The sequence below is a fragment of the Podarcis erhardii genome (assembly GCF_964252035.2).
Source record: "Podarcis erhardii genome assembly, chromosome: 1".
NCBI classification, from domain to species: domain Eukaryota; kingdom Metazoa; phylum Chordata; class Lepidosauria; order Squamata; family Lacertidae; genus Podarcis; species Podarcis erhardii.
The window spans coordinates 12225790-12252697 of NC_138497.1; the positions used below are offsets into that span (position 1 = coordinate 12225790).

The window sequence follows — 26908 nt, forward strand, 5'->3', positions numbered from 1 at the left end:
TTTTCAGACATCTGCCATGGAGTTCAGCAGAGTGATCCATAAGAAGGTACCTTAGATTGAGTTGGACCCATTGGTCCATCCAATGGGCTGATAACTGACTGACCCTGGCTTTCTCGGTTTTCAGATAACAATCTTTCCCAGGGATTGAACCTAAGGACTTTCTGCGTGCAAAGCATTTGCTGTACTGCTGAGCCCTTTCCCCTTTGAGCTCCACTGAGCAGAGAAGGAGAAGTGCTGCTTCTAAGCACCAGAATTATTCAGCACTAGTTAGTTCTGAAATAAAGGCTTTGCGTGGGTGCAGATTAGGGTGCAGCTGGTTTCCTCCGAGGAAAATCCATTGAGACTCCTGTGTCTTGGTTTGAGTTAGCTTTGGATTTAAAGAAAGGTGTGAATTGTTTGTTTTAAATGCTCTAATGCGTTTCAGTGCACTGCCCCAAAGAACGAACACCAGTGATAGATTGCAGTGTAGAGCTTTCAGAATGATGCAAGGAAGCAAGCCAGTTTTGTGAAGGTTAGGTACAGGTGCTGTGGACCTTGGACTTTTTCCTGTATTTGCTTTTTGAAGCGTCTTTTAAACAAGCCACCAGCTTTCCAGTCTTTCAAAACTTGCCTTGCTTGTTAGGCCCTTATCTGCACTATGGAGTTTTCTGCAGGATGTTGAGTGTCCTCTGACTTGCCAGTGGCATCTTCAGTGGGCTACCATTCCTCCTGCTCCTAGTGAAAAGGAAATGCAGCAATCCCAAAGAGCGAGCACAACTTTAGGAAAGCTTTGGATGCCAGTCCATAGAAATTATTTATTATTGTCCTTTATACTTTCCCATCCATCACCGTCATCAGTCAGTGCAGCAGTTTGGAGTTGAGGTTACTTTGTAAGTAACCAAAAGACCATTTCACATTGGATTGACCTGTAAAGTAAGTCAGTGTTGTGCTTTACCTTTTCTACCTATGAATTCACAAGACAAACACTTTTGTAGTGTCAGATTGTTTCCTCCCAGCCTTGAGAATGAATTCTGTGGGGGAGGGAGGTCATCTTGGGAGGTGAACCCCCCCCCCATTCCTTTTGTTCAGGTCTTCATTAATACCGCCTGTGATTTAAGGCTAACTTCAGTTCCCCTCCTATCTTCTCAGAATGCTCCAAGAGAATACAAAATGGTCCAATGAGAATGCTGAACATTGGAGCAGTGCTTCTAATGTTTTAAGTCCCTTGTTTGTGTGCCTGTATATCAAATGACACTGGGAGATTTGGAGCGAACCTTTTTTCTGCTTTACTGTTATATCAATTTATCATTTCTAAATTGTTCTGAAATTAGTGTGTACTTTAATTTTTATACTCCGGTTTTCTAGAAGAGTTGGTCTTGTTTTTTTTCTCACAGGGCACTACTGTTGAAAATATTTGCTCAGAAATCAGATATTTACCAGCCACTAGGTCCGTTTCTAGTGAGAGAATGCTACTGGTGTTGTGTGATCTATCGTACTCCATAGAAAACGCCGTGGAAGTTGCTATTGTAAGTATTAAACTTATTTCTAAGTGGGGAAAATGTGTTGTCTGTAGTAGCCTTGATGAAAGCAGGTGTCAGAAAGACTCAAGACCCTGCGCTAGTTACCATGAGCTTAATCAGGAAACCAGTTGAAGACTTACCTATTAAAATATTTCTGTACCACCATATCATAAAATATATCAAGGCAGTATACACTGAAACAAAACATCATTACAAGGTTTCATCGCTTAAAAAAAATAAAATACCAATAGTCGATTCAGGTGACAACTATTCAAAGCTAAACAGATGTTGAGATGCATTGTTGAAATGCTGCCAAATCTATCAAAGAAACTGGCATAATGACAAGAGCAGAAGGGCTGGATGTGTGAGTGCATGAGGCAGAGGGAGAATAGGGTTGAGACCTTCCTTGGGTGAGAGACAGAGGAGCAGAAGGCCTTCAGTTCACAGTTAATGCAATTATGGAAGAGGGCAATGGATGTCTTGGGTAGGTAGAAGCCAGGGAAAGACTGGGTTTAACCCGGTAGCCACTATACAAAAAAATTAAAGTATTCCCCTAAGCGATCTTTTGCTGCTACCCTGTACAGATCCAGCCTCAAAACTCCATTGTAACATTGCTGGTTACACTAAGACAACGGCTTGAGCGAAACAAAAAAGCATCAGAGAATGAAGAGAAGTACTTGAGATTTGTCTTCAGCCCAAGAGCTCATCCATACTTTTAACCCACATCTTGATCAGATTGTGTACTAATCCGTTCCCCAGGTACAAGAGCTTTTCTCATCATAGCTGTGCCTTGCAAAAACCCCATCTGATCTGCTCGGTTAAAGCAAAATCTCTCTTCCAATTTTACACACATCTGATACTGATCTGATTCAGCAGGTAAGATCTGATTTTTGCAAGGCAAAACAAGGAAAGCTCTCAGACCTTGGGGGGTGAATTGGTACACAATATGGATCAAGTGAAAGTGTGGGTGACTCATGGTACTCTGCTGCTTTTCTTAACTGCCATCAAATTGTTTTATGAATTGTTTTACTGATTGTAACATTAAAGGTGCCATGTATGCCTCTTTTGGTGGTGGAACAATGGGATACATGTTTTGTGTGTTGGTGGTGGTGGTTATTTGTACCTCGTGCATCTGACTTAGCTACTCCATAGAATCATAGAGTTGGAAGAGACCACAAGGGCCATCGAGTCCAACCCCCAACTCCAGGCTGCTTCCAACAAATATACAAACATAAAGAAATATAATATATATATAATGCTGGAGTCAAGCATGAATTGAGAGGAAGGCTGCTACCTTTTCTTTATTTAGAAGAAAAACATTGCAAGTAATGTAACAAGTCCTGGCCCATTGTTTTCCGTGTGGCAAAGCAGTTACGATTACAAACACAGCTCTGTCCTCGCTGTTCCTCTGAAATTGGAAAGTGACTTAGGACCAAAGACTGCTGTTGATGGAAGAGATCCTATTTTGTTTGCGTGTGTGTGTGTGTGTGTGTATGCACGCACACACACAAGAGACAAAGACACTTAAAATCAGGTGTGGAAGTCTCCAGTTTTTTTTATTGCAGCAGTGGTGCCAGGGAAGAAGGCATTTAACCCTTCCTGTAAAGAATTAGCCATAGGGTGAGGAAACTGTGTGAGCCTCTGTTTCTTCCACCACCCCCGCTTTTGTGGGATTAATAGTAGCTTGTGGGGAGTTTGCACAAGGGAATATCTTCAATTACTCCCTTCCCCCAGTAAAACCGCTCTGACACACCACAGCTGTTTTCAACAAACAAAAACCAGATGGGATAGCCAAGCACGCATCTCTCGTGCCGCATCTGTTTCAAGATTTGATGAGTAGTTGGTAGGCTCATTGGGAAAGCTACATAGTTGGCCCTCTCAACACATGGAGCTGGTCAGAAAATAACAGATCCTGCTTGTCTCTGTCAGCCCTTAGTGCCTTCATAGGTTGCAGAAGGGAAGAGCAACGATTACTGTATAGGATATACACGTGAGCAAGCTAGAGGTTGCCCTCCTAAGCTTGGTTTCTTTCTACTTGCAACATGAATTGCCTAGGAAATAAACAGTTACCTACAATTGTGCAGTTCAGAGTTTGGTTGTAGACTTCCCCTGCTGCACTGCTTCTGTTTAAAAATTGGTTAGTGAAGTCACCATGAAATTGCCTCTGATGCCTCTGGCAGAAAGGTAAGGTGAGTTCAGCTTGGAAGAGGGGAATGAACTTGGATTCCCTAAGGGCGGAAGGCTGTTAGCTGTCACCTTCCTTGTTATTAGGGCAAGGGAAAGAGGTCCTCGCGCCAAAAGGTGTAGTATTGGCCAGATATTCTTAGCTGCTCTGCTACATCTGCAACTAAAGAATACTCTGTGCTATGATGCAAACTGGAAAGCACACGGTTATATATATCAGATCGTATCATTAGTGTAGATGCCTAGTTGGATACCTTAAAAGCCTCCAAACGATGACTAAGTTTAGCTCAGAGGTGTAAGTAACACGGAAGTTTGTCATGTGTAACTTACCCATACTGCTCTTAATGGGCAGGGCGCACAATGCTAGCATAATATTTCTATACTGACGTCAAACCAGCACTCATCCTTTAGCAGCAAACTGGGATTCTCAGGTTCTCAGACTTGAGTCTGGTCCCCTAAATATAAGGTAACATGGCTATTTTTAAAAAAATACTTCATTGTAAACTTAAGTTTCCTGTCTGTCTTCTCTGTTCCCAGTCTTTCATCTCACATCAAGAGGAGACCGATAACAGCCTTATTCAGAATGCAGCCAACACTATAGTAAACACCATTACAAAGCGACAAAACAGTACAGTTATGCTGGCAGTAACTGAAGTCAAAATAGAGACCATAGTGGTTGGGACTTCTTCATCAGGTGAGTTGTGTGTGCCTTAAGTGTTGGGTTATTTGATGGCATAACTCAAAAGTTAAGCTGTGCATTGCATGCCATTCCACGAGGCTTTTGTGAGACGGTTTTTGTTCCGTTTTTACACAATGCAGCTGCTGAGGTTGCAACTTTGAAATGGAAGGCCAGTGGGGAGGAACCTCTTGCATAGTGTGCCCCCCTCCGGCTAAAAATAGTTTCCTGGAGGCTATTTTTACCTCCACTAGGAAAAAGATACCTGTGTCTTTTCCCTATTAGGGGTAAAATTAGCTGGGGGGGGGAATGGTGCAGGGTTTAAGAAGCACCACTGTCCCCCACTCCAGCTGGTTTTCTACCTCAAATTGAGGGGCTGCATTGTGTAAGGGGTGTGGGCAAGGAAGACCAATAAAGAATCATAACGCATAGCATTATGCTTCACTTTTATTCATGCAGTGAGCAGTGTTAGATGCAATTTCAGCCCGCTCCCCCTTTCTGGAAGAAGGGCCGTGTGATTCAGAAGAGGGCCTGCATAACTCTGCAAGATTATTCTTGCTAGCTGTGCCAAATGTGGCTGACTAGTACAGAGGTACCTTGGAAGTCGAACGGAATCCATTCCGGAAGTCCGTTCGATTTTCAAAACGCTTGGAAACTAAAGCGCAGCTTCTGATTGGCTGCAGGAAGCTCCTGCAGCCTAGTGGAAGCCCCGTCAGAAGTTCGGCTTCCAAAAATAGTTCGCAAACTGGAACAGTCACTTCTGGGTTTGCAGCGTTCGGGAGCCAGCTTAGTTTGAAAACTAAGCTGTTTGAAAACCAAGGTACAACTGTATTTGAAATACTAACAAATTTGATACCTACCGTATTTGGCCTTTCCTCCCCCCCCCCTTTTTTTTTTAAAAAAAAAAATAGTGTTGTTGTTGTTTTTACGTCCATGTCACTTCTATTTCCTACTGGCTAGCAGATACCATTGCTTGGGCATATTGTGTCCATAAAGGTTAGATTTTGTGTTTTAGTAAATTGAGGCAGACGCTTTACGTGGAAGCAAGTTCCAAATGGGACAGCTGTAGGCACAAGGGGTTTGCGTTGTTGCTTTCTGCTTTCCACACAATGCTCTTGGAGGACCAAAATGGGCAAAACTTAAAGAAAAAACCAAAAACCTCCGGGATCGTCCACACTCCTATTCGTCCTGTGCTTCGAAAGCATGGGTCCAGATCCGAGCAGTTCCCCCCTTGGCCTGCTTCTTTCTCAGGGAAAACCTGCTCTGAATCGGAGCAAACAGTCAATCCAGAGAAAACCCAAATTGCCATTTTTTTGCTCCAATTGAGCGCTAAAGAGAGGTTTCCCCCGGGAGAAAGCAACAGGACAAGAGGAAGTGTAGAATGAGACTTCAGTTGAACAACAGCTAGATTGTTAATGTCCCCTTGGAGCAGGTATTTATCACGCCTCTTGGAGACTTTATTTGCACATGCTTTCAATTCTGTCTTGCTTAGCAGTTGCTCACTAAGCTGTGTGTTTGGCTTGTGTTTTCTAGATTACCTGGTTCCAATCCTTTGTGTAGTTTTTAGCATTGTGTGGTTAACCTGTATAATTATCTGTGTGTGGTGGACGCGAAAGAGAAGAAAAGAGAGAGAGAGAAATCGCCCATCCATAGAAGAGGCTGCAAATAACCAATGGGCGCCTCTAAATCCCATATGGAATCCTATTGAGAGACCTTGCAACCGCAAAGGCATTCATTATGAACCCAAAAATTTTATAGCTCCTCAAAAAAGAACTTACGACGGAGTAGAGGAGTACACAGAGTATGAGGAGGAGGAGGAGGAAGAAGAGAGAGAGGTCATGGAAATGGACAAATTCCTCTCTCACAAACACTCTAAGCCTTTGTCAGCAAAGGCAATGGACTCCTTAGAGAATAGTCCTATTAAGAAATCTCTTCAGACAACCAAAATGGACAACAGATCTGTAAAAAATGTGAACACAGCAAACCTTGAAGGCGGAAGAGACTAAATCTTTGTTCGGACCATATCCGCGCTGTCAACGTTGAACAGAGTTGGAGAAATTGGCGTCTCCGCTTTGCACCAAGGACTTAATTGTCTGGAGTCAAATGTTCATAGTTACTTTATTTTGAATAAAAAAAAGTTAAAATGATAAAAACTTTATTTTGTTTCTTTTAGCCTTGTATAAATTATTCAATAACTGTCAGATGATAGAGTAATCTTTGATAGTTGCTATTTTTGTAAACTTTACGTGGAGAACACTTGCTGTGTTGGCAGAGGAGGGAAGTTTGTATTTTCGATTTCATAAAAGTTTATCACCCAAGACTCTACACTGTTTACAGAACGTGTTTCTTTTTACCTGTTGTAACAGTAGCTTAAAAACCTCCTGGTTGAGGAAGTTACTGGACTTAAGGGGTAAAAAAAACCTCACATGAACTGTTCTTTTGAATCCATACTTAGAAACCACTCCCTGCGCTTAAGTTCTGCGAGTTTCCCCCCACCCCAAAAAAAATGCCTTATTTTTTTGGAACAAAAAAATCCTATAGAGATCTTTCAAACTGTGGTTGGAAAAAGTGGCCTTTTTAATTTGACTATGTAAATTTGTTTTAATTACCTTAGGATTGCAGTATTGAAGCACGCATCAAGTGCCTTGAAATTTCAACTTCCTTTTTCTATAGCAACTGTCAAAGACTGCCATGCCCATCTAAGTTTACCATAAGAGGATACCATATTTGGTATTCTCAAGACTGACAACAGTTTATTTTCAGATTACGAGAGTGTGTTTTTGTAAATATGTACATATTTAAATGAATCATTTCTGTATATTTGAGTTAATAACTTAAAATATTTTTGGTCTTTTTTTTAAAACGTCATTCCTTTTTAATTTATGTCACAGAAAGGGAAGTTTTATGGCAGTTTCTAAAAAAAATGAAAAAAGAATACAAATAAAACTTATTTTGGTATTATGTCCATATTAGGAAGTGATGTTAATGCAATCAATGTTGGGAATCTGTTGATCACTTTTTTTTTTGTACTTTTCCAATGTATCACCATCATTTCACATGTAAATAGATCCAGACTGTTTCCTCCCATCTCAAGAACGCAGAGTAAGTATACTGTACAGTATAAAAACAGGGCAATATTTTTCTTTCTTTCGTGAATGTCTTACATGTGGTATTGCTTTTTTGCATTTTGTTTTTTTAAAAATACAGGCCTAATGAAGGGAACAATATTTTTTTTCTCATTTCTTGTTTCTGTTTTGCTTATTCACCTCTGTGGAACAAGGCTGGCAAACTCAGATTGGAGCCAGGCATTTTGGCAGATCCCACCGCTGACACCAAAACAGCAGTCCTGGCACCTCTTTTGTCTCCCTCTTTCCTTTGATAGCAAGTCATGTTTTGACATGACAATGCCCCCACCGCGCTGAGTTTCCCTGCCTCTGCTCCACTTCATTGGCTGCTACTAGCGGGGGTTGGGAAACTTGTAGCACATCGTGCCACACCTTTTGTGTATTAGATGTCCGGGGGACTGCTCTTCTTGACCCCATGATGCCCAGGCTTCCACTAACATGGACTCCTGGCTTGGTTATTGTTAAAGGCTTTGTTCCAGAATTCACTGCAGCGCCCGAGCATAGATCAGGTTGCATGATTCAGAAGTCACTGCAGAGCAGGGGCAGAGGAAGGGGGATGCGGTAGGTGTGGGCCGCCCCGGGTATCACCACTGAGGGAGGGGTGACAAAATGCCAGGTGGCACTCACCGTGGGGCCTGCAGCGCGCCCAAGCCACACGTCTCTCTCTCTCTTTTAATATAATTTTTATAAAGTTTTCCATATTTTATTACATTTCAGTATCAAAAAGTAACTTACGACGTTGCTTAAATAAAGCACCGACCTCCTTCCTCCCCTCTAACAGACTTCCATATCTCAGTACCAATTTATCCACATTCCTAAATTCACTTTTTTACGTTAAATCAATCTTTTAACAATCACCTACTTATAAGTAAATCAGCTCCTTAATTTCCCATTACCAAACTTTTCAATGTAAACCTACAAACGTATTCAGCTGTTTGCAATTTTCTTTCATATAGAGTATAAATTTGCCCCAGTCCTTTTGGAACAAATCACCACAGCGATTCCGAATCTTCCCTGTCAGCTTTGCCAGCTCCACGTATTCGACCATCTTTACTTGCCAATCTTCCAATGTGGGGAGTTCTTGTTGCTTCCATTTCTGGGCCAGGAGCCACGCGTCTCTCTTGGGAGAGACACAGTGGCTTGGATGCCCGCAGGCTCCACGTTCCCCAAACGGTCCTCTCGCTGCCTCCCCCCAGCTGTAGGGCAGCTGAGTGGGAGGAGGCAGGCAGACCCCGGCGGCTCCATGGTGCGCCCTGCCCCAGGCGCCTGAGCAGCTTCCCCTGCCGCTGCTGCAGAGCTCTAAGCTGTGTGGCTAGCTGTAAGCTAATAGGCCCCAACACTTGAACCACACCCTAGGCTCCGCTTTTGGAGACCGGGCCAGTCATCCACGCGGTTGCTTTCACAAGCCTTGGGTCTGGGCAAGCAAGTGGGGACTCCCGCAAGAAGGCCGAGTCTGCTGCTGCAGATGTTGCCGTGCCCTCGGTGACACAGCTGGCATGGCCAGCTCTCTGTCCCTTCTCGTCTCAGCTCTCTCCCTGGAGGCAGGCAGTGCTGCCCTGACAGGAGACAGCAGCGGCAGGCAAGTCAGACTGCTCCCTGTGACAGCCAGGGTTATCTGCTGTCACCAAGGCAAGGCCTCCTCTCTCCTAGCCTGCTCTTCTCCCCAACTCCTAGACCAGCGTCTCCCTGGGAACCCCCGTTCTGCCCTCTCATTCCATTCCTCCTCCTCCTCCTGGCCGGTCCTGCCAAGATGTCTCCAACGGGGGCCATGGCACAACATCTGTCAAAATGCCTGTTTCCGTCTCAGAAGGTGGAATGCCTTGCAAGAAATGGTTATTCATAACGGAAGGCTTGTGCATTATTTGTGGGGTGGTTGTTAATGATTTTTTTAAAAAAAAGAAAAAAAAGCTTTATTATTAAAGAAATGAGCTATATCTTTATTTTAATTACTGGGAAAACTTAACCCTACGTTACTTAGCTATCCTATCATTGCAAAGAAAATTGATGTTTCTCTCTCAACGTTTTGGCCACTCAATGTAACCCTGAATGTTTTTTTGAATCCACTTTTATTTTATACAGTACATGAATGCGGGAATTTGCAGGAACTTCTGTGCAGTACATTTTGTTTGACATGTTCTTCGATAGCTTTCGGAAGAAAACTATTTATTAAAGCATTTTATAACAAATGTTGCCAGTTGACACTTTTGTTCCCCCTTACTTGGCTCTTTAAATGTTCAAAATGGTTTTGGGACTATCAACCCATGAGATCTCCCTTCTCATTGGTTATTACTCTACCCCCCCCCCCAAAAAATGCAACTTTGAATGGGAACCATTAAAAAAAAAAACATTTCTTGCCCTTGTATAGCAGTGCCACTGCCTTCCAAAACCTAGTAAGATGGTTTCACTGGTGTAACATTTCAAACTGCTTCTCCAATGCTTTCTGCTTTCCTAGTCCTTTGGACCCTGTGGTCGTTCAGAACTGGAAGGCAAGATGTCAAGCTGGCTGTGCTAATAGCAACTCAATTCAAATGCTGAGTCCCAAAAAGACATGAATGCACAGGTGCTTGTAACTGCAAATCACTTGAGGGGGGAAACTGTTCTTTACTTAATCCACCCAAAGTGTGTCAACAGTGGATTCTGAAGGGGGGGAATTCAATCTGCACCTCCTAATCTGATCATGCAGAACTTTGGGCTGGCACTGCTGCTGCTGCTATTGTTGTTGTTGTTGTTGTTGTTGTTGTTGTTGTTGTTGTTGTTGTTGTTGTTGCAACCTCTTTCACTCACCAAACGCCTCTGATGTTCCAGCACCAATTTATGCAGCCTGTAGTTCTTTTGGCCATTTGCCGTTTTCTGTGTTTGTTTGTGTTCTTTCCCCAACCATGATAATTAACCCTCGGGAGATCAAATAATACTTGAGTGAGACTCCTGCTGCAGAATGAATCTGAGGGAGCTGGCCTGCTCTTACAAGAGGATTCTTGGGGTGTTGTGAACCTCTTGGATTTCCATGTCTTCCCCCATCCCACCCCCCACCTTCAGTGGGTCTCTAGCTTCTGTGCTGTGGGCCTGGAGATCCGTTTCCTAATAGAGGAATCCTGTGAACACTCTTCAAAAGCCAGCAGGGTCCAACCCTTTGCAGAATCTTTGGACTGGGCTTTTAGGGTTGTATTCTGGATACAAAATGGATTTTTCTGTTGCAGCTTGCAAGAAACCACTTCCTTCTCTCTCTCTCTCTCTTGGCATTTTGCAGGCAAGTCCTGGCAAGATTTGAGTTTAAGGTGGAATCTGGGCCAGGAACAGTAGAGTGCAAAGGCATGCAAGTAGGCCAGAAAGAAGAGAAGCATAGGAGGCAACAGGCAAGTAATGGCAAAGGTCCTATGTAGACATTGTCAGTTAAGCACACACACAGAGAGAGGATAATCTCTGGCTTCTGCCTCTTCTGCTTTAGGATGTAACTTCCCAGGCCATTGCTGCAGACCATACATCATTATTTGGACCTGTCTGCTGTGTACAGATGCCAAAGGTACAATTTCTTTGCCTTAAGGGAGGAATGACTTGTATGTTGAAATTAGCAGTTGGTCGCCAAACATGGAGACATCTGGTCTTCCAGATGTTGAACTACAGGTCACATCATTCATGACTGCTTTCCATGCTTGCTGGGGCTGAGAGAGGCTAGAGAGATCCCAGACATCTAGAATACCACAAGTTCCCTACCCCGGGTACAATGACGTGCTCTTCAAAGATGCCGCCTTCTCAGTGGTTTACTTGGGATCTATCAAGGAGTGGTTGTTGGAGAAGGATCTTCTCCTAGATCCACTCCTTCTAGAAGAGGGCCTTAATAGAATGCGGGTGACTGTATTAATCCCTGGTGTGCATCATTTTTTTAGCTGAGCCAGGGAGAGGTTGATGGGGTGGCAGGTCAGTTGGCAAAAGAGCACATTACTTTAGTGTCGCGTATAAGAAGAGGGTGCTTCAGATAAGCGTAAAGTCCTGCACTAGAGCAGTGGTATGGTGTAAAGCAGGGTCTCCAGCTGTTTTTGGACTACAACGCCCATCATGCCTAGCTAGCAGGACCAGTGGTCAGGGATGATGGGAATTGTAGTCCGAAAACAGCTGGGGACCCAAGTTTGGGAAGGTAGCTATACCACCTTAAGTGCCTCTGATTCAGCTCCCTTGGCCTGTTTGGGGATCTGGCAGAGTTGGAGAAGGTTTGGAAAAGGGCAAATGAAGTGATCCAGAGGATGGAGAGAGACCCACCTATGAAGGAAGGTTGCAGCGTTTGGGACTTCATGGTTTATAGAAAATGTGAGTAAATGATGACATGATAGACGTTCCTAAAATGATACGTGGCATGGAGAAAGTGTATAGAGAAAGGTTTTTCTCCCTCAAACGTCAGAACAGGGGACATCCCGTGAAGCTGAACGTTGGAAGATTTGGGGCAGATAAAAGAAACTCCTTCATTCAGCACATATTTAAAGTTATGAAACTTGCTACCAAAGGAGACAGTCATGGCCGCCATTCCCAGATGCCTTTAAAAGAGGATTGGATGACTTCGTGGAGGAGGGGGACTACATTTCTACATTTTCTTTAAAAGCAATTCTCAAAAAAATTCAGTATTTTCGTGAGGATTTCTATTAATAAGCAAAATTGCATGTATATAACCAACACAATTTTTGCAATGCAATTTCCCCTAACATAATGCATTTGTTATATTATTTTCACTAATATATGCATTTTATAGACACTTTTCTGCAGTGTATGTGTGTGTATTTGTGCACAATACTTGGCTGGAGAACTGCATTGCAAAATCTGAGAAGTGTGGTTTTTTTGAAGGACACTACAGTTTACATCTTGCTCTGGAAAGTGAGGATTAGGCAACTTCCCTTTAAATGCAAAGTGGGTGGAATCCCTGCCCCCCCCCCCCAATCCCCATTCTGGGATTGCCTGGGCAATGCAGAGTGGTTGAAACTTACTCAAGTAGCAAAATGTCTTGAGCTGGCCTTGACCTGGGCACAGCACAATTAGGTGCATATTTTATGGAGAGCAATCTCTTCTAGCTCCTATTGGTGATTCTGCCTTCCGGTACAGACTTCCTTCTAGCTGGGGGCAGGACAAAGGAGCTGCAGGTGGACCTCAGGGTGGGCTCCTGAGGGTGTCAATCTACAGAAGCTACCTTTCCATTGGTATGTTGCAGGGGCAGCCAATGAGGTGCTCTTCTGATGTTGCTGAAATACAACTCCCATCATTCCCACCCATTGGCCATGGGGACGATGGGTTTGGAATCCATCAACATCTGGAGATCATAGCACTCACTGCCCTTGATATATTTAGTAAAACAGTATGGAATTTGCAAACATACCCACTCGGTAAGTTTTGAGGAACTGACTCAGCAGTTAGGATGGGATGAAGTGTTCACCAGCTCAAGTTGTAGATGTTGCATGTGTGCATGCATATGAATATGATAGCATCTTAACGCTCGTTTAACTTGTGCAGTTGAAGTCCAGCCGTCTGAAATTGCACCAATTAAAATGTGCACAAGGCAGAAAGCTTAAGAGCTCTCTTTTTTTGCTCTGGGTTTTCCCAGTGTGGGAAGAGTTTTTAAGCACTTACGCCTCGCTTACCTGGCAAGGCCCACTCAGCACACCGGCTCTGGAAGCCTGGGAATGGTCACGCGAGATCTCATGGGAATTTGGAGGGCTCTGCGAAATCTCCCAAGCACATCCCAGAGCCCATGTACTGAGCAGGCCTTGCTTGGGGGTTTGCATATACATGGAACCCTTGGAATGCAACGTGTGTGTGTGTGTGTGTGTGTGTGTGTGTGTGTGTGTGTGTGTAGCGAGCTTACAAATGATGATGCTCAGTTCCCCCACAAAACCATCCCCATTAAGCTTTTAGGAGGCTCCACTTTACAACCGATTAAACTACTCTTCATTTATTATGGATTAGTGCTGATGGAGGGAAACGAGTCCCAGCAGAGCGGGCAGCGGGAATTGAAGAGGACCTCTGAAAAGGGCAGAGCATTTTCAAGCTGAAGGGCAAACAGAATAGGCTACCTTAACCTTACAGTGTTGTAAGGTAAAGGTAAAGGGACCCCTGACAGTTAGGTCCAGTCGTGGCCGACTCTGGGGTTGCGGCACTCATCTCACTTTATTGGCTGAGGGAGCCGGCGTACAGCTTCTGGGTCATGTGGCCAGCATGACTAAGCCGCTTCTGGCAAACCAGAGCAGCGCACGGAAATGCCGCTTACCTTCCCGCCAGAGCGGTACCTACTTATCTACTTGCTCTTTGACATGCTTTCGAACTGCTAGGTTGGCAGGAGCAGGGACCAAGCAACAAGAGCTCACCCCGTCGCGGGGATTCAAACCGCTGACCTTCTGATCGGCAAGTCCTAGGCTCCGTGGTTTAACCCACAGCGCCACCCGCATCCCTTTTTTCCAGTGTTGAGTCCACATCCAATTACTATGGTGGGATGTTCCTTTTTTGAATGGCTCCCCCTGAGGAAATGATGTTCAAACGCTTAGAAGTGGGATCGCATCCATCATGATTGGGTATATTTTGCCAAATTAGTTTAGGGCATCTTCCTTTCCTCTTTTGAGGACTGCATTTAGAATCCAACATTCACCTGTTGGCCTTCTATAACTATGCATGCACAATCTAACATGTCTTCTGGCCTCTCGGAGTGTCGGGGGAAAATATTGCCGTACTCCAGATATCAATCTGCAAACAATGCAAGAGTCTGGACTTACTTTTCCGGGCATCCAGGAAATTCAGCCGGTTACTCTGAATTATTTCTAAGCGTAACAACAACAAAAACGAATCCTTTTATCACAATCGGCTCTACTAGACATTAAACAGCCTTTTCATTTTCCCTCAGTCCAAAGCTAGGTTGAGAAAGGAAAACCCTTTATTTTGTTTCGGTGAATATGAAAAAAGAGGGGTGTGGGAAGAATAGCTAAATAAAAATAGCCGACAAGACTTCAGGGGATTCAGCAACAATTCGGCTCAAGGCGCTGGGGGGGGGGGAATGTTGTTCCAGCCACGAAGAATGTTAGGCCAAGTTAACAATGGACACAGTTTACATCGAACTGTATGATCTGCTGCCAAGATCATCCCTTGGAAAGGAACTGGGAAGGCAACTCTGCAGAGTGTGGCCGTGGAGATACCCCACAGCATATCCTGCTCCCTGTCTAAGTCTGCCTTTGGAACGGAGTGTGAAATATTTAGCTTACAATAGCTTTAATATCTAAAAGAAACCTAGAGCGGAGGGGGAGGCCCACCCTTCCAGCAGGTTGCTTAACCCACAAAGAAAGCAGATGGATTTTGTGCTGGGTATACAAGAAAAGGATTCTGCATAACAAAAAGCACACCCCCATACCTAGCCTCGCTGGAGTGGGCCTATATAACCCGTTTACTTTTTTTTCTAAAGTGACTTCATTGTGGCTCTTCCATGCCACCAGTGGCGTAGCGTGGTATGCTGGTGCCCGGGGCAGGTGCACACACCAGGGGAGTGGGGTGTGGAGGGTGAACGGGAGCCTGCCGCACGAGCCCTGCCCTTGCCGCCAATGCCCCCAGAGCGGTGCCAGCCCCCAGATTCTTTGCAATGCTGGGAATTGGCTCAGGCCTGGCAGGGCAGGGTGAGAAGGACACAACAGACATGCGCCCTTCGATCCCAACCTCGCCAAACAGGGCTGTCAAGGCGGCGTCACAGCCCTCCCCGAAAAATGCACCCAGGACCATTGCCCCAGCAGAACGTCCCCCCGAACTATCTGTTATATCATCACACAAATGCAATAGAGGGCCTACGAAGGGGGAGAGGAGGCAGAACGAAAACCTGCCACTTAAGAACTTCTTCACGCAGCATTGTTGAACTGCGGAACTTGCTCACCCCGGGAGGCAGTGATGGCCCCCCAACTTGGATGCCTTTAAAAGAGGACTGGAAGGTTTCATGGAGGAGAAGTGTAGAGGGTGGCTATGCTCTGCCTCCACTGTCAGAGGCCGATGTGGTGTAGTGGTTAAGAGCAGCAGACTCGTAATCTGGTGAACCAGGTTCGCTTCCCCGCTCCTCCACATGCAGCTGCTGGGTGACCTTGGGCTAGTCACACTTCTTTGAAGTCTCTCTGCCCCACTCACCTCACAGAATGTTTGTTGTGGGGGAGGAAGGGAAAGGAGGTTGTTAGCCGCTTTGAGACTCCTTTGGGTAGTGATAAAGCGGGATATCAAATCCAAACTCCTCCTCCTCTTCTTCTCCTCCTCCTCCTCCTCAATGCCAGGTTCTGGATGTCACAGGCGGTGAGAGGGCTCGTCTGTTCAGACTCTGCCTGAGGGTTTCCCACAGGCGTCTGGTCGGTCACTATGAGAACAGGATGAGCCATTGACCTGATCCAGCAGAATCTTATGTTTTCATGTTCTTATGAACTTTCTGGCGGGGAGATGCAATGGAGGCGATGGTCCAATACCCATTGCTTGCTTAATTCTCAAAGTGACACCAACCAAGATAACCGGTTGCTTTGTAAGGTTATATAGATCCAGACAAATTTCATAGAGCTCTGAAAAACACAAGCTGGTTTGCAACAAAGTTTTGGCCTGTTCAATTTCACTCCTAGGGGAGGAAGGGTGCTGAATAAGAAGGTTATTATTTATATGCCACCCATCTGACCAGATTGCCCCAGCACTCTGGGCAGCTCCCAACAGAATATTAAAAACACAATAAAACATTGAACATTAAAAAAACTTCCCTATACAGGGCTTCAGATGTCTTCTAAAAGTCATATAGTTTGTTTCCTTGACATCTGGTGGGAGGGTGTTCCACAGGGAGAATGCCACTTCTTAGAAGACCCTCTGCCTGGTTCCTGTAGCTTCACGTTTCGCAGTGAAGGAACCGCCCGAAGACCCTTGGAGGTGGACCTCAGTGTCCAGGTTGAACGATAGGACACTGGAATGGTTGTTTTCTTTAAAGGTCTACATGAGCTAAAGGGTGGATAGGAACTGATGGATCAGAACACAATTCTTTCCAATACTTTTTTTTAAAAAATGCATCAGCCATTGGCCTAGTGGGGACATGTTGATCATTGTGGGTAACTGGACCTAGATCTGAAATGACTCTCCCCTGACAAAATGGCAGCCTCTTCTCCCCTTTAGCCCATAGGAGGCAAATGCACCAAGCCTGACCCAAGCATGGTTGTCGCAATGAAAAACAATGCATTTCTTTTCTTCCATTCCAGTAACACATCTGGAGCACTTTCAACTCTTTGATGTGTTTGTGTGCTTTTAAGTACTTGAAGGAATATGGGCATCCTCTGTGCCATTGAGAGCCAAGATCGGGGACATACCTTGGAAGGACACACATTCCTGAAAATAATGGATTTCTTCCAAAGATGCCCAGGATCACAAGAAGCATTGTTCCGATAGTACTTCATTGTGCCTTTGACAGTTGCCCCTACAAGAAGAGGCAAAGAGGAATGGGTGAAAATTAGGATTCAGTTTCCATTTAAAGGTGAACCAACCTAATTCACTTTCTCTGAAAGCAAATTTCTGAATATTCGCTTTCTGAATGTAATTTCGCTTTCTGAAATTCAGAGAACAGAATTGAAGATTGGAAACGTCAGAAACGGAGAGCGGTCAAAATTGACAGCTCCTTCCCTCATTGATGCAGCATGATTTTGTGTGGGTGTTTTGCGGTGAAGGAATATCAACAGGCTAAGGGACATGGGTGGCACTGTGGGTTAAACCACAGAGCCTAGGACTTGCCAATCAGAAGGTTGGTGGTTTGAATCCCCACGACAGGGTGAGCTCCTGTTGCTCGGTCCCTGCTCCTGCCAACCTAGCAGTTTGAAAGCATGAAGTGCAAGTAGGTAAATAGGTACCGCTCCAGTGGGAAGGTAAACGGCGTTTCCGTGTGCTGCTCTGGTTCGCCAGAAGAGGCTTAGTCATGCTGGCCACATGACCCGGAAGCTGTATGCCGGCTCCCTCGGCCAATAAAGCGAGATGAGCGCCGCAACCCCAGAGTCGGTCACGACTGGACCTAATGGTCAGGGGTCCCTTTACCTAATATCAACAGGGGGGGGCTCTTTCATATATAGAAATTGTCAAAGTGTGTCTTCTGCTGACATGGAATATTTCTGAGCTACTGGGAGAAAGTTTAATTAAAACGAACCAGCCTTTAGCTCTTGAGGCGTTTTTGCTTTTTCTCACCAAACACTGGGAAGGCGCCTTTTCTAGCTCCCTCCCAGAACCAAGTGGGAAGGGAAGACAAGAAGAATCTAAGGAGCTGGAACTCCTGTTCCAAGAGCTTTCCCCTTCTTTTTGCACAAAATAGGATTGGCAAAAAGAAACGCAAGAAAGAATATATAACAGGGCTATTTTCCCCCAAAAAAACCCCCACCTCTTAAAAAAGAAGAGAGAAATAACAATCCCTTTCTCTCTGCTTGAAACCCTGCTGCATACCCAAATACCACTCGCAAGAGTGAATGCTGGCTATAATAAAGGAGATAAGATCTCTTCATGGAGGCATGGTAGCAGGTTAGAACTCAAGGGAATTGTGCACATCTATCAGGCAGACTGGTTAGCATTCCAGAAAAGAACAGCTCTGCCCCACTGCTTCCTGGGCTAGACCAGACCAGGCACGCTTGCCCAGGGAGGAATGCCCTGTAGTGGCAGCTTGTGTGCTAGAGAAGAAGAATGAAGCTAAGCGAACCGGGAGGATGGTTATCTCATTTCAGCAGGATTACAAGACGCAAGCTCCCATTGGGCCTCCTTTACCTTTTGGCGTGTGCTTGGTATGTCCACCATGTGCCAGCGGCTGACTCCTTTAATTAACTTTCTCCTGGTATTTCATAAATACCCCACAATCACCAGGAGGTAAGGGAGGAAACAGTTGCCCAGCTTTGGGAACAGTGAGACGTTCCAGAGAGAGAGGGATGAAGAAGGGTTGCAATGTTTGGGGCTTCTATGTTCAGAGGTGCGTAGGAGGAGACATGGCAAGAGTTTGTGAAATTATTCTTGGCATGGAGAAAGTGGCTAGAGGAAGGGTTTTTCTCCAGCTCTCATAACCCCAGATCTCATGGACACGCAATGAAGCTGAATGCAGGAGCACTGTGGACAGATAAAATAGAGTCCTTCTTCGCGCTGTGGTCTAAACCACTGAGCCTCTTGGGCTTTCTGATCAGAAGGTTGTTGGTTCAAATCCCCATGATGGAGTGAGCTCCCATTGTTCTGTACCAGCTCCTGCCAACCTCGAAGTTCCATCGAAGTTTCCATCACGGTGTTCTGTTCTGTTCTGTTCTGTTCTGTTCCAGAAGCGGTTTAGACCTGCTGGCCATGTGACCCAGAAAGCTGTCTGTGGACAAAGACTCTCCTCCCTGAAAGAGAGGAGAGTGGTTGTGGGCAGGAGCCCGAGCACCGCCCAGCAGGGGGCATTTGCCCCCCCCTCCAGCTCACCTGGCTGGCGCTCACGCCCCCCCCCCCCGTGGCCATCCAACCAGGTGCCACGGAGGGGGCGTGTTCAGCAGCCTTTTGCTGCAGTGCCAGCCTCTCCCTGGCCTCATTCCTCGTCGTCCCGTTGCGAGTCACCCACCCTCCACTCCCTTTTAGTTAGGGCCTAGGTCATTGGCCTTGCTATGGACCTTAGGTTGGTCGCCCTGGTTGTCCGGGGGGGCTGGTAGGAGTTTTTCCATTTGGCATTAGGCTTTTTGGTTTTTTCGCCTACCTCGTAGCAATCGTCACAACTTTTGTGGTATTGGTGGGTAGGTTAGGCATTGGAATAATGTGTTGTGGTGTGTCGAAGTGCTAGGTGTGGCCATCGCCTATGCCTTCAATGTTTAGGGGTATTCCGTTAAAGGAATCTGGCGGTCGTGTATTCTGTCCGATGCCTGCTTGGCGGGAGGCCATGGCACGACTCTCGGTGACAGCAGGAGGTGAGCCTATAGTTGGATCAGCATCAACAGGCTCCACCTACTGGTGAATAAACCCACTTGTTTCGATCCAATGCCTAAGCCAATACCTTTTCATTGCTGTAATCAATAAAGTTGTGGCCTTTTCTAGCCCATTAACCTTATATCACGTGTCCTTGTGTCTTCATTTCACTTCGCGGGGGTCGGGTCCTCGAACCACAAACGCCAGCTCCCTCGGCCTAAAAAGTGAGATGAGCTCCGCAACCCCATAGTCTCCTTTGACTGGACTTAACCATCCAGGATTCCTTTGCCTTTACTTTACTTTAGTTCAATGACTGGGGGCAGTGATGGCTACCAACTTGGACATCTTTAAAAGAGAATGAGGGGGAGGGCATGGAGGAGAAGGCTCTGTGACTATTAGCCATGATGGCTATGATCTGCCTCCACAGCTGGAGGAGGTAATGCTTCTGAATGTGAGTTTCTGGAAACCACTGGAGAGGAGAATGCCTTGTGCTCTGGCCCTGCTTGGGGGTTTCTGGTTGGCCGCTGTGAGAACAGGATGCTGGACTACGTGGGCCATGGGCCTGATTCAGCAGACTCCTCTGACATTGTGGACACTTAGATCTTTTGGCTTCCTTTAGAGGAGAAGGAGCATATCGATATCTATAATCTGAAAACAGGCAATCAGGAGAAGAGAAGGTTTGCTTTGAGCTGAAGACCGAAGGCACCCAGGAATTCTGGAAGTAGCTTGCCAAATGAGGTGGGCTCGCTGTGCCAGCTTCCCAGCAGGTAGGTTGCTGTTGCTTTCCAGGAGGAGGGAGGAGGGATGCACGGGTGTGTGTGTAAAGGAACCAGTAGGAGCACCAGTTGGGCTCTACCACTGCATTTGCAGATGCTTTTTGTTGTTTAGTCGTGTCCGACTCATGTGACCCCATGGACCAGAGCACGCCAGGCACTCCTGTCTCCTACTGCCTCCCGCAGTTTGCTCAAACTCATGCTGGTAGCTTTGAGAACACTGTCCAACCATCTCATCCTCTGTCATCCCCTTCTCCTTGTGCCCTCCATCTTTCCCAACATCAGGGTCTTTTCCAGGGAGTCTTCTCTTCTCGTGAAGTGGCCAAAGTATTGGAGCCTCAGCTTCACGATCTGTCCTTCCAGTGAGCACTCAGGGCTGACTTCCTTAAGAATGGATAGGTTTGATCTTCTTGCAGTCCATGGGACTCTCAAGAGTCTCCTCCAGCAGATGCTTTACAGCAGTCCTTTAAAGGGTGATTAGACAAATTCATGGAGAATAAGGCTTCTCAACAGCTGCTACTTTATATCCTACTTCCATGATCGGACACAGCCTGTCTCTGAAAACCACTGGCTGGAAAGCAGCAGCAAGAGAGGTCTATTGCACCAACATCTGGCTGCCCAAGATGTCAGACTTGAAAAGCCATTGGCCTGATTCAACAGGTCTCATGGCCTCCTCTGGCTCAATTTCAGCTTGTGTGCATTTATCAAGACGCACCCTCTGAAAATATCCCCTCTACTGGGGCTCCCATTTTTGAATACCAGCTTTAGCTCATCGGAAAGGCCGGAGACCCACGGCTCTCATGACAGCCTTTGACTTAGATGGCTGCCGACAGCCTCTCTGCAGGCTGCTGTCATCACACATTCCATTCCATTCCTCTTCCCTCCTTGGATAGACTCTGCAGAAAGCATCCCGCAGGAGGATGAAACCTCGGCCTGAAACATACAAGCCCGTTCGTTCCGGACCACTTCCTGGATGGCTGCCTGCTGATTGGCTGCTGTGTTGGCCTTAGAATAGAAGCGGGATGGAGATGGGAAATGAACCATGCAAGGAATAAAATGATGGAAGGGTACCTGAAGAATGAATGCTTAATTTTGCAAAATGGCATGGTTGCCTCTGCCACTCCTCTTAGTCAGAAGGGAAATCATGTTTCTCCACTGCAACAAAAGCCCTGACCTGAGAGCAGAGCTGCCACTGGGCGTGAGGGGCCTGGCTCCAATGAAGGAGCCTGTGGGAGTGTGTGCCTGGTCACTGTTGTTGTTGTTTAGTCGTTTATTCATGTCCGACTCTTCGTGACCCCATGGACCAGAGCACACCAGGCACTCCTGTCTTCCACTGCCTACCGCAGTTTAGTCAAACTCATGCTGGTAGCTTTGAGAACACTGTCCAACCATCTTGTCCTCTGTCTTCCCCTTCTCCTTGTGCCCTCCATCTTTCCCAACATCAGGGTCTTTTCCAGGGAGTCTTCTCTTCTCATGAGGTAGCCAAAGTACTGGAGCCCCAGCTTCAGGATCTGTCCTTCCAGTGAGCACTTAGGGCTGATTTCCTTCAGAATGGAGAGGTTTGATCTTCTTGCAGTCCATGGGACTCTCAAGAGTCTCCTCCAGCACCATAATTCAAAAGCATCAATTCTTCGGCGATCAGCCTTCTTTATGGTCCAGCTCTCACTTCCATACATCACTACTGGGAAAACCATAGCTTTAACTATACGGACCTTTGTTGGCAAGGTGATGTCTCTGCCCCTCTCAAAAATGTGCCCGGGCCGTTGCATGCCTCCTGGCATGTGTGTGTGACATCAGCACACCACAGGGGGTGCCGACATCAGGTGTGCTGATGTCAGACACCCTTGTACCCATAGTGTGCATGGCCCTGGGCACTCACAGTCCCGGGCCCAAGCCAGCAGGCCTGGTAACCAAAAATGGATGTAGCCCTAAACCAGATCCAGCCAAGGTTTCATTTAAACAGAACATCTTCAGCTGGTGCCCAAAAAAAGACATGAGCGAAGAACGCGAGGACATAAGGCAGGGATGGGGAACCTTTGGCCCTCCAGATGTTTCTGAACTACAACTTCCATCATCCCTGACCGCTGGTAATGTTTGTTGGGGCAGATGGGATTTGTAGTCCGAAACATCTGAAGGGTCCCACATTGGTTCCCTGGCATTAGTGTAAAGGATTTGCTTGGAAGCTCATGGGAGTGGCAATGCTTTTAAAAACTGGAGTGGCAGGGAGGCACTGCTTTGGGCAGCAAAATGTCTTCTGCTAACACCAAACCTTTTGGGATGGAAGAATCACGTGCAGTAACTCTCTTTTGCCTATTGCAATTCAGAAAACAAAATGTGCTTCAAGGGAAACCTCCGTTTACATTTCCTACTATGGGGAAGGAGTCTCAGGAGCGGAGAGGGAGAGTTGCAGTAGAAAAGCGATGGGAGGGAAATGGGTTAAGCACACTCACCCCTGCTGTTTCTCTGCTGTAAATCCACACACACCCTGGCTCCTTTTTCTCTTAAAAAGAGGCAGAGAGAAAGAGAGAGCAGCCATCTGGGATTTTAAAATGTTTGCATCTAATGTGCCAAGCCTATCAGAGGTTCAGGGGATGCTGAGCTAAGCAGATCAGCCCTGGCCTTGCGAGAACATCTTGTGCCCCACCTGTGTCCTCTGTTCCAGGGTCACTGAAGTGTTCAGCTCCTCTGTGAAGCCAGGCCTGCTCCCTGGCCCCCTGTGTATTCGTGCTGCCATGCCACCAGTCTCCTGCGTTGAGGTGCTGCTATGCTTACTGGTCTCCTGAGGGCTACGGCTTCCCTGCTGGGCAAAGGAAGGCTTGTTTTCTTCCTTCTTCTGTAACAGAGTCTACCCTGGATAACCCCTAATGTGCCTAAATAAATAAGCAAAGGGGGTTGTGCCGGTTGCTCGCTTCAGCATGTTGCTGCGCTCCTGTGCTCAGAATATGCGCCGCCTTCCTGGATGTGTGTTCGGAACAGAGGGGGCCAAGGAGGCTGGACTTGCAGGTGGGGAATCCAGCTAGAGTTAGCAGGAGGGTGGTTGGAAGCATGTGAATATTGGGGTGTTTAGGGCCACCATCAGCCCCAGCAACTGTGCTCTCTCTTTTATTATTTATTTATTTATTTATTAAATTTGATTAGTATTTTCCACACAACAGCAACAACACAAAAAATACCAATACAGTGGTACCTCTGGTTACATACTCAATTTGTTCTGGAGGTCCGTTCTTAACCTGAAACTGTTCTTAATCTGAAGCACCGCTTTAGCTAATGGGGCCTCCTGCTGCCGCTGCACCGCTGCTACACGATTTCTGTTCTCATCCTGAAGCAAAGTTCTTAACTTGAAGCACTATTTCTGGGTTAGCAGAGTCTGTAACCTGAAGCATATGTAACCCGAGGTACCACTGTACACAAAACACAAAAACCAACATACAAAAAAACCAAATCCATATCTTAAAGGTAAAGGGACCCCTGACCATTAGGTCCAGTCATGGCCGACTCTGGGATTGCGGTGCTCATCTCACTATACTGGCCGAGGAAGCCGGCGTACAGCTTCCGGGTCATGTGCCCAGCATTACTAAGCTGCTTCTGGCGAACCAGAGCAGCGCACAGAAACGCCATTTACCTTCCCGCTGGTGCGTTACCTATTTATCTACTTGCACTTTGATGTGCTTTCGAACTGCTAGGTTGGCAGGAGCTGGGACAGAGCAACGGGAGCTCACCCCGTCAAGGGGATTCGAACCACCAACCTTCTGATCGGCAAGTCCTAGGCTCTGTGGTTTAACCCACAGCGCCACCCATGTCCCCAATCCATATCTTACAATATAAACACTAAAAAGAAAAACAAACATTGACTTCATTCTGGACCATCTGGACCGTTCAGGATAAGAAAGAGGGATTTATATCTAGATGTTAGGATAGAGACGATAAGGAAAACAGGAAGACACAATGAGAGGTAAAGGAGGTGTTGTGGGATTGGTGGAAGTCAATGCAACTGTGCTCTCTCAGCACACCTGAATGGCACTTTCTTGCAAGCTTCCCAAATAGGCACATGATTGGCCACTGTGAAAACAGGGTGCTGGTCTACATGGACCATTGGCCTGACTCAGGAGACTGATCTTATATTCTTATGTTCTTAACCCACTCTGGAAGCCAAGAGGTACAATGGATAGAAATATCACCCAGTGTCATTAGGAAGTGTGAGGAGAATCAGGGTCCATCTAGCCATAGCTGTCAACCGTCCCTTATTTGGCGGGAAAGTCCCTTATCCCAGACCATGTCCCGCTGCTTTCCCTTACTGATGATGTCCCTTAAATTTCCCGGGTTTCAAAGGAAGCAGCTCCTCTCCCTCCCTCCCTGCCGGCCAGGGAGGAGGGAGGCTCCAACTGTGTTGCTTGGCTGCGTTGCTCACCCAATAAGGAGTCTGAGAACAACTGGGGGGTGGAGCTTGCATGCCTTGTGCCCATCAAATCAGCCACATTGCCTGGGGACTCGCCTTTGCTCAGCGCTTCCCAGCGGAGAGGTGACGGTGGTTTCCCTTGCTGCATCCCCTTTGCCGGGTTGCTGCGCTGTGGGAACCACTGCTTGAGGCTTCGTTTGGCTGCTGGCTGGGCTTTCTGCCTTTGGCTCGGAGGGGTTCAGAAGTTGAAGATACCTGTGCTTGGAAAATTCCTTATTTTGGCTGCTGATCCCTTATTTTCGAGGCTGCTGGTCCCTTATTTTCAAATCTGTAACTTGACAGCTATGCATCTAGCTCAGTATTGTCCACACTGACTGGCAGCAGCTCTCCAGGGGTTCATGCAGGGCTCTCTCCAAGCCCTACCTGGAGACACCGGGGATCGAACCTGGGACATTCTGCATGAGAGGCAGATGCTCTTCCACTGAGCTATAGCCCTAGATGATTTGGAGGTCTGGATGCTTCAACCTCTGGTGCTTGGGCAACAGCCATGCATGGAGGACTTGCAGTAGGGCTCAGTTTAGCTCCTTCCCTTCTTTCAGCACCGCCAGCATCTCTGCTGCACAAATGCCAAATCATGTCATCTGGGAGGTCAAGGCAGGAGGTTTGTGTGCACGTCCCTCATACCCATCTGGCTTCCCCGCTCTGCATGAGGTAGGTTAACTCAGGCTTGGAGATCGACTCAAGTGTATGCAGGAGAGAGGGAGGGCTGTGTTGAGGATAAGGGAGGCACACAGAGACATCGGACGAGCCAGTGTAAGAATAAGGAGGCCACCAGCTTGATCCAGCAAAGCTCGGCTTATGTTCCTCTGCTCACTAGCATGATTGCACCCACATAGCCTTCAGTAGTTCTCCAATGAAAATAGGGGCGTCTTATTCAATAATAATACAGTGGTACCTCTGGTTGCGAACGGGATCCATTCTGGAGGCCCGTTCGCAACATGAAAAGAGCGCAACCTGTGGCGGCGCATCTGCGCACGCATGGGTTGCAATTTGCCACTTCTGCGCATGAGCGTGACGTCATTTTGCGTTTCTGCACATGCGTGAGTGGCGAAAGCCAGAAGTAACCCTTTCTGGTACTTCTGGGTCACCGTGGGACGTAACCTGAAAGAACGTAACATGAAGTGGATGTAACATGAGGTATGACTGTAATAATAATTGTTGTTGTTGCTGTACACCAGCCATTGAATGTTACAAAACATCCCTATACAGGGCTGCCTTCAGATGTCTTCTAAAGGTTGTAAAGTTACTTATCTCCACTTCTCGGGGGTCAGATGACTCCATTCCCTCCAACATTTCTCCAGTCAAAATAGGGCCGTCCTAAGGAAGAGCAGAGGGATGCGGGTGGCGCTGTGGGTTAAACCACAGAGCCTAGGACTTGCTGATCAGAAGGTCGGTGGTTCGAATCCCCGCAATGGGGTGAGCTCCCGTTGCTCGGTCCCTGCTCCTGCCAACCTAGCAGTTCGAAAGCACACCATGTGCAAGTAGATAAATAGGTACCGCTCCGGCGGGAAGGTAAACGGCGTTTCTGTGTGCTGCTCTGGTTCACCAGAAGCGGCTTAGTCATGCTGGCCACATGACCCAGAAGCTGTACACCAGCTCCCTCGGCCAATAAAGCGAGATGAGCACTGCAACCCCAGAGTCGGCCATGGCTGGACCTAATGGTCAGGGGTCCCTTAACCTTTAAGGAAGAGCAGGACATTCTGGGATCAAATCAGAAATTGGGGTGGCTTCTGTAAATCCAGGACTGTCCCTGGAAAATAGGGACATTTGGGGAGTCTGTCCTCAGTGCTTTATGGTGAGCAATTGTGGGCAACCACAATGGCAGCTGCCCAGGACACATCAGAGCACCAGTAAAGGATGTCCCGGCAGCTGTAGCTTCAGCAGCAGCAGCTGTGGACCCTTGGCAACTGTTTGTGGATGCAGCTTGCTTCCATACAGAAAGGTCCTAAGCCAACTTTTCACTTGCTGTGTTGTCGCTTTCAATTTACAGGGCATTCTGGGCAGGTATTATTATTATTATACTTTATTTGAAGAATTTCTGGGGAAATAATTATCTGCAAGTAAAACAAAAACTCCCTTCGGTCAACCTAACCCCACCCTTCTCAGATTCTGGGCTGTCCCTTGATCAACTTGGTTTCATTTCCGCGGTGGGGAGAACGGGGAGGGCAAAATGGTTGTGTGTTTAACTGAGGTAAAACAAGAGGTTTGAAACTCCCTGCTCCACTGCGACAGCCTTCGTTAATTGCACCATCCAGCTCACTAAACATGAAAGACGACCCCAAATCACT

General features: G+C 46.7%; 1 protein-coding gene and 1 long non-coding RNA gene across 3 annotated transcripts in view; one reads left to right on the top strand and one right to left on the bottom strand.

The window, feature by feature from the left end:
- Positions 1-9670, top strand: part of JAG2 (jagged canonical Notch ligand 2) — an 88206-nt gene extending 78536 nt beyond the window's left edge. For both annotated transcript variants that reach the window (XM_081858825.1, XM_081858826.1), the window contains 3 exons: positions 1374-1505; positions 4221-4377; positions 5893-9670. In XM_081858825.1, coding sequence (XP_081714951.1) covers positions 1374-1505; positions 4221-4377; positions 5893-6365 — 762 coding nt within the window. In that variant the 3' untranslated portion in view covers positions 6366-9670. The remainder of the gene's footprint in view (positions 1-1373; positions 1506-4220; positions 4378-5892) is intronic.
- The window catches only part of LOC309345425, a 469580-nt gene that overhangs the window by 110470 nt on the left and 332202 nt on the right, over positions 1-26908 (bottom strand). The window lies entirely within an intron of this gene.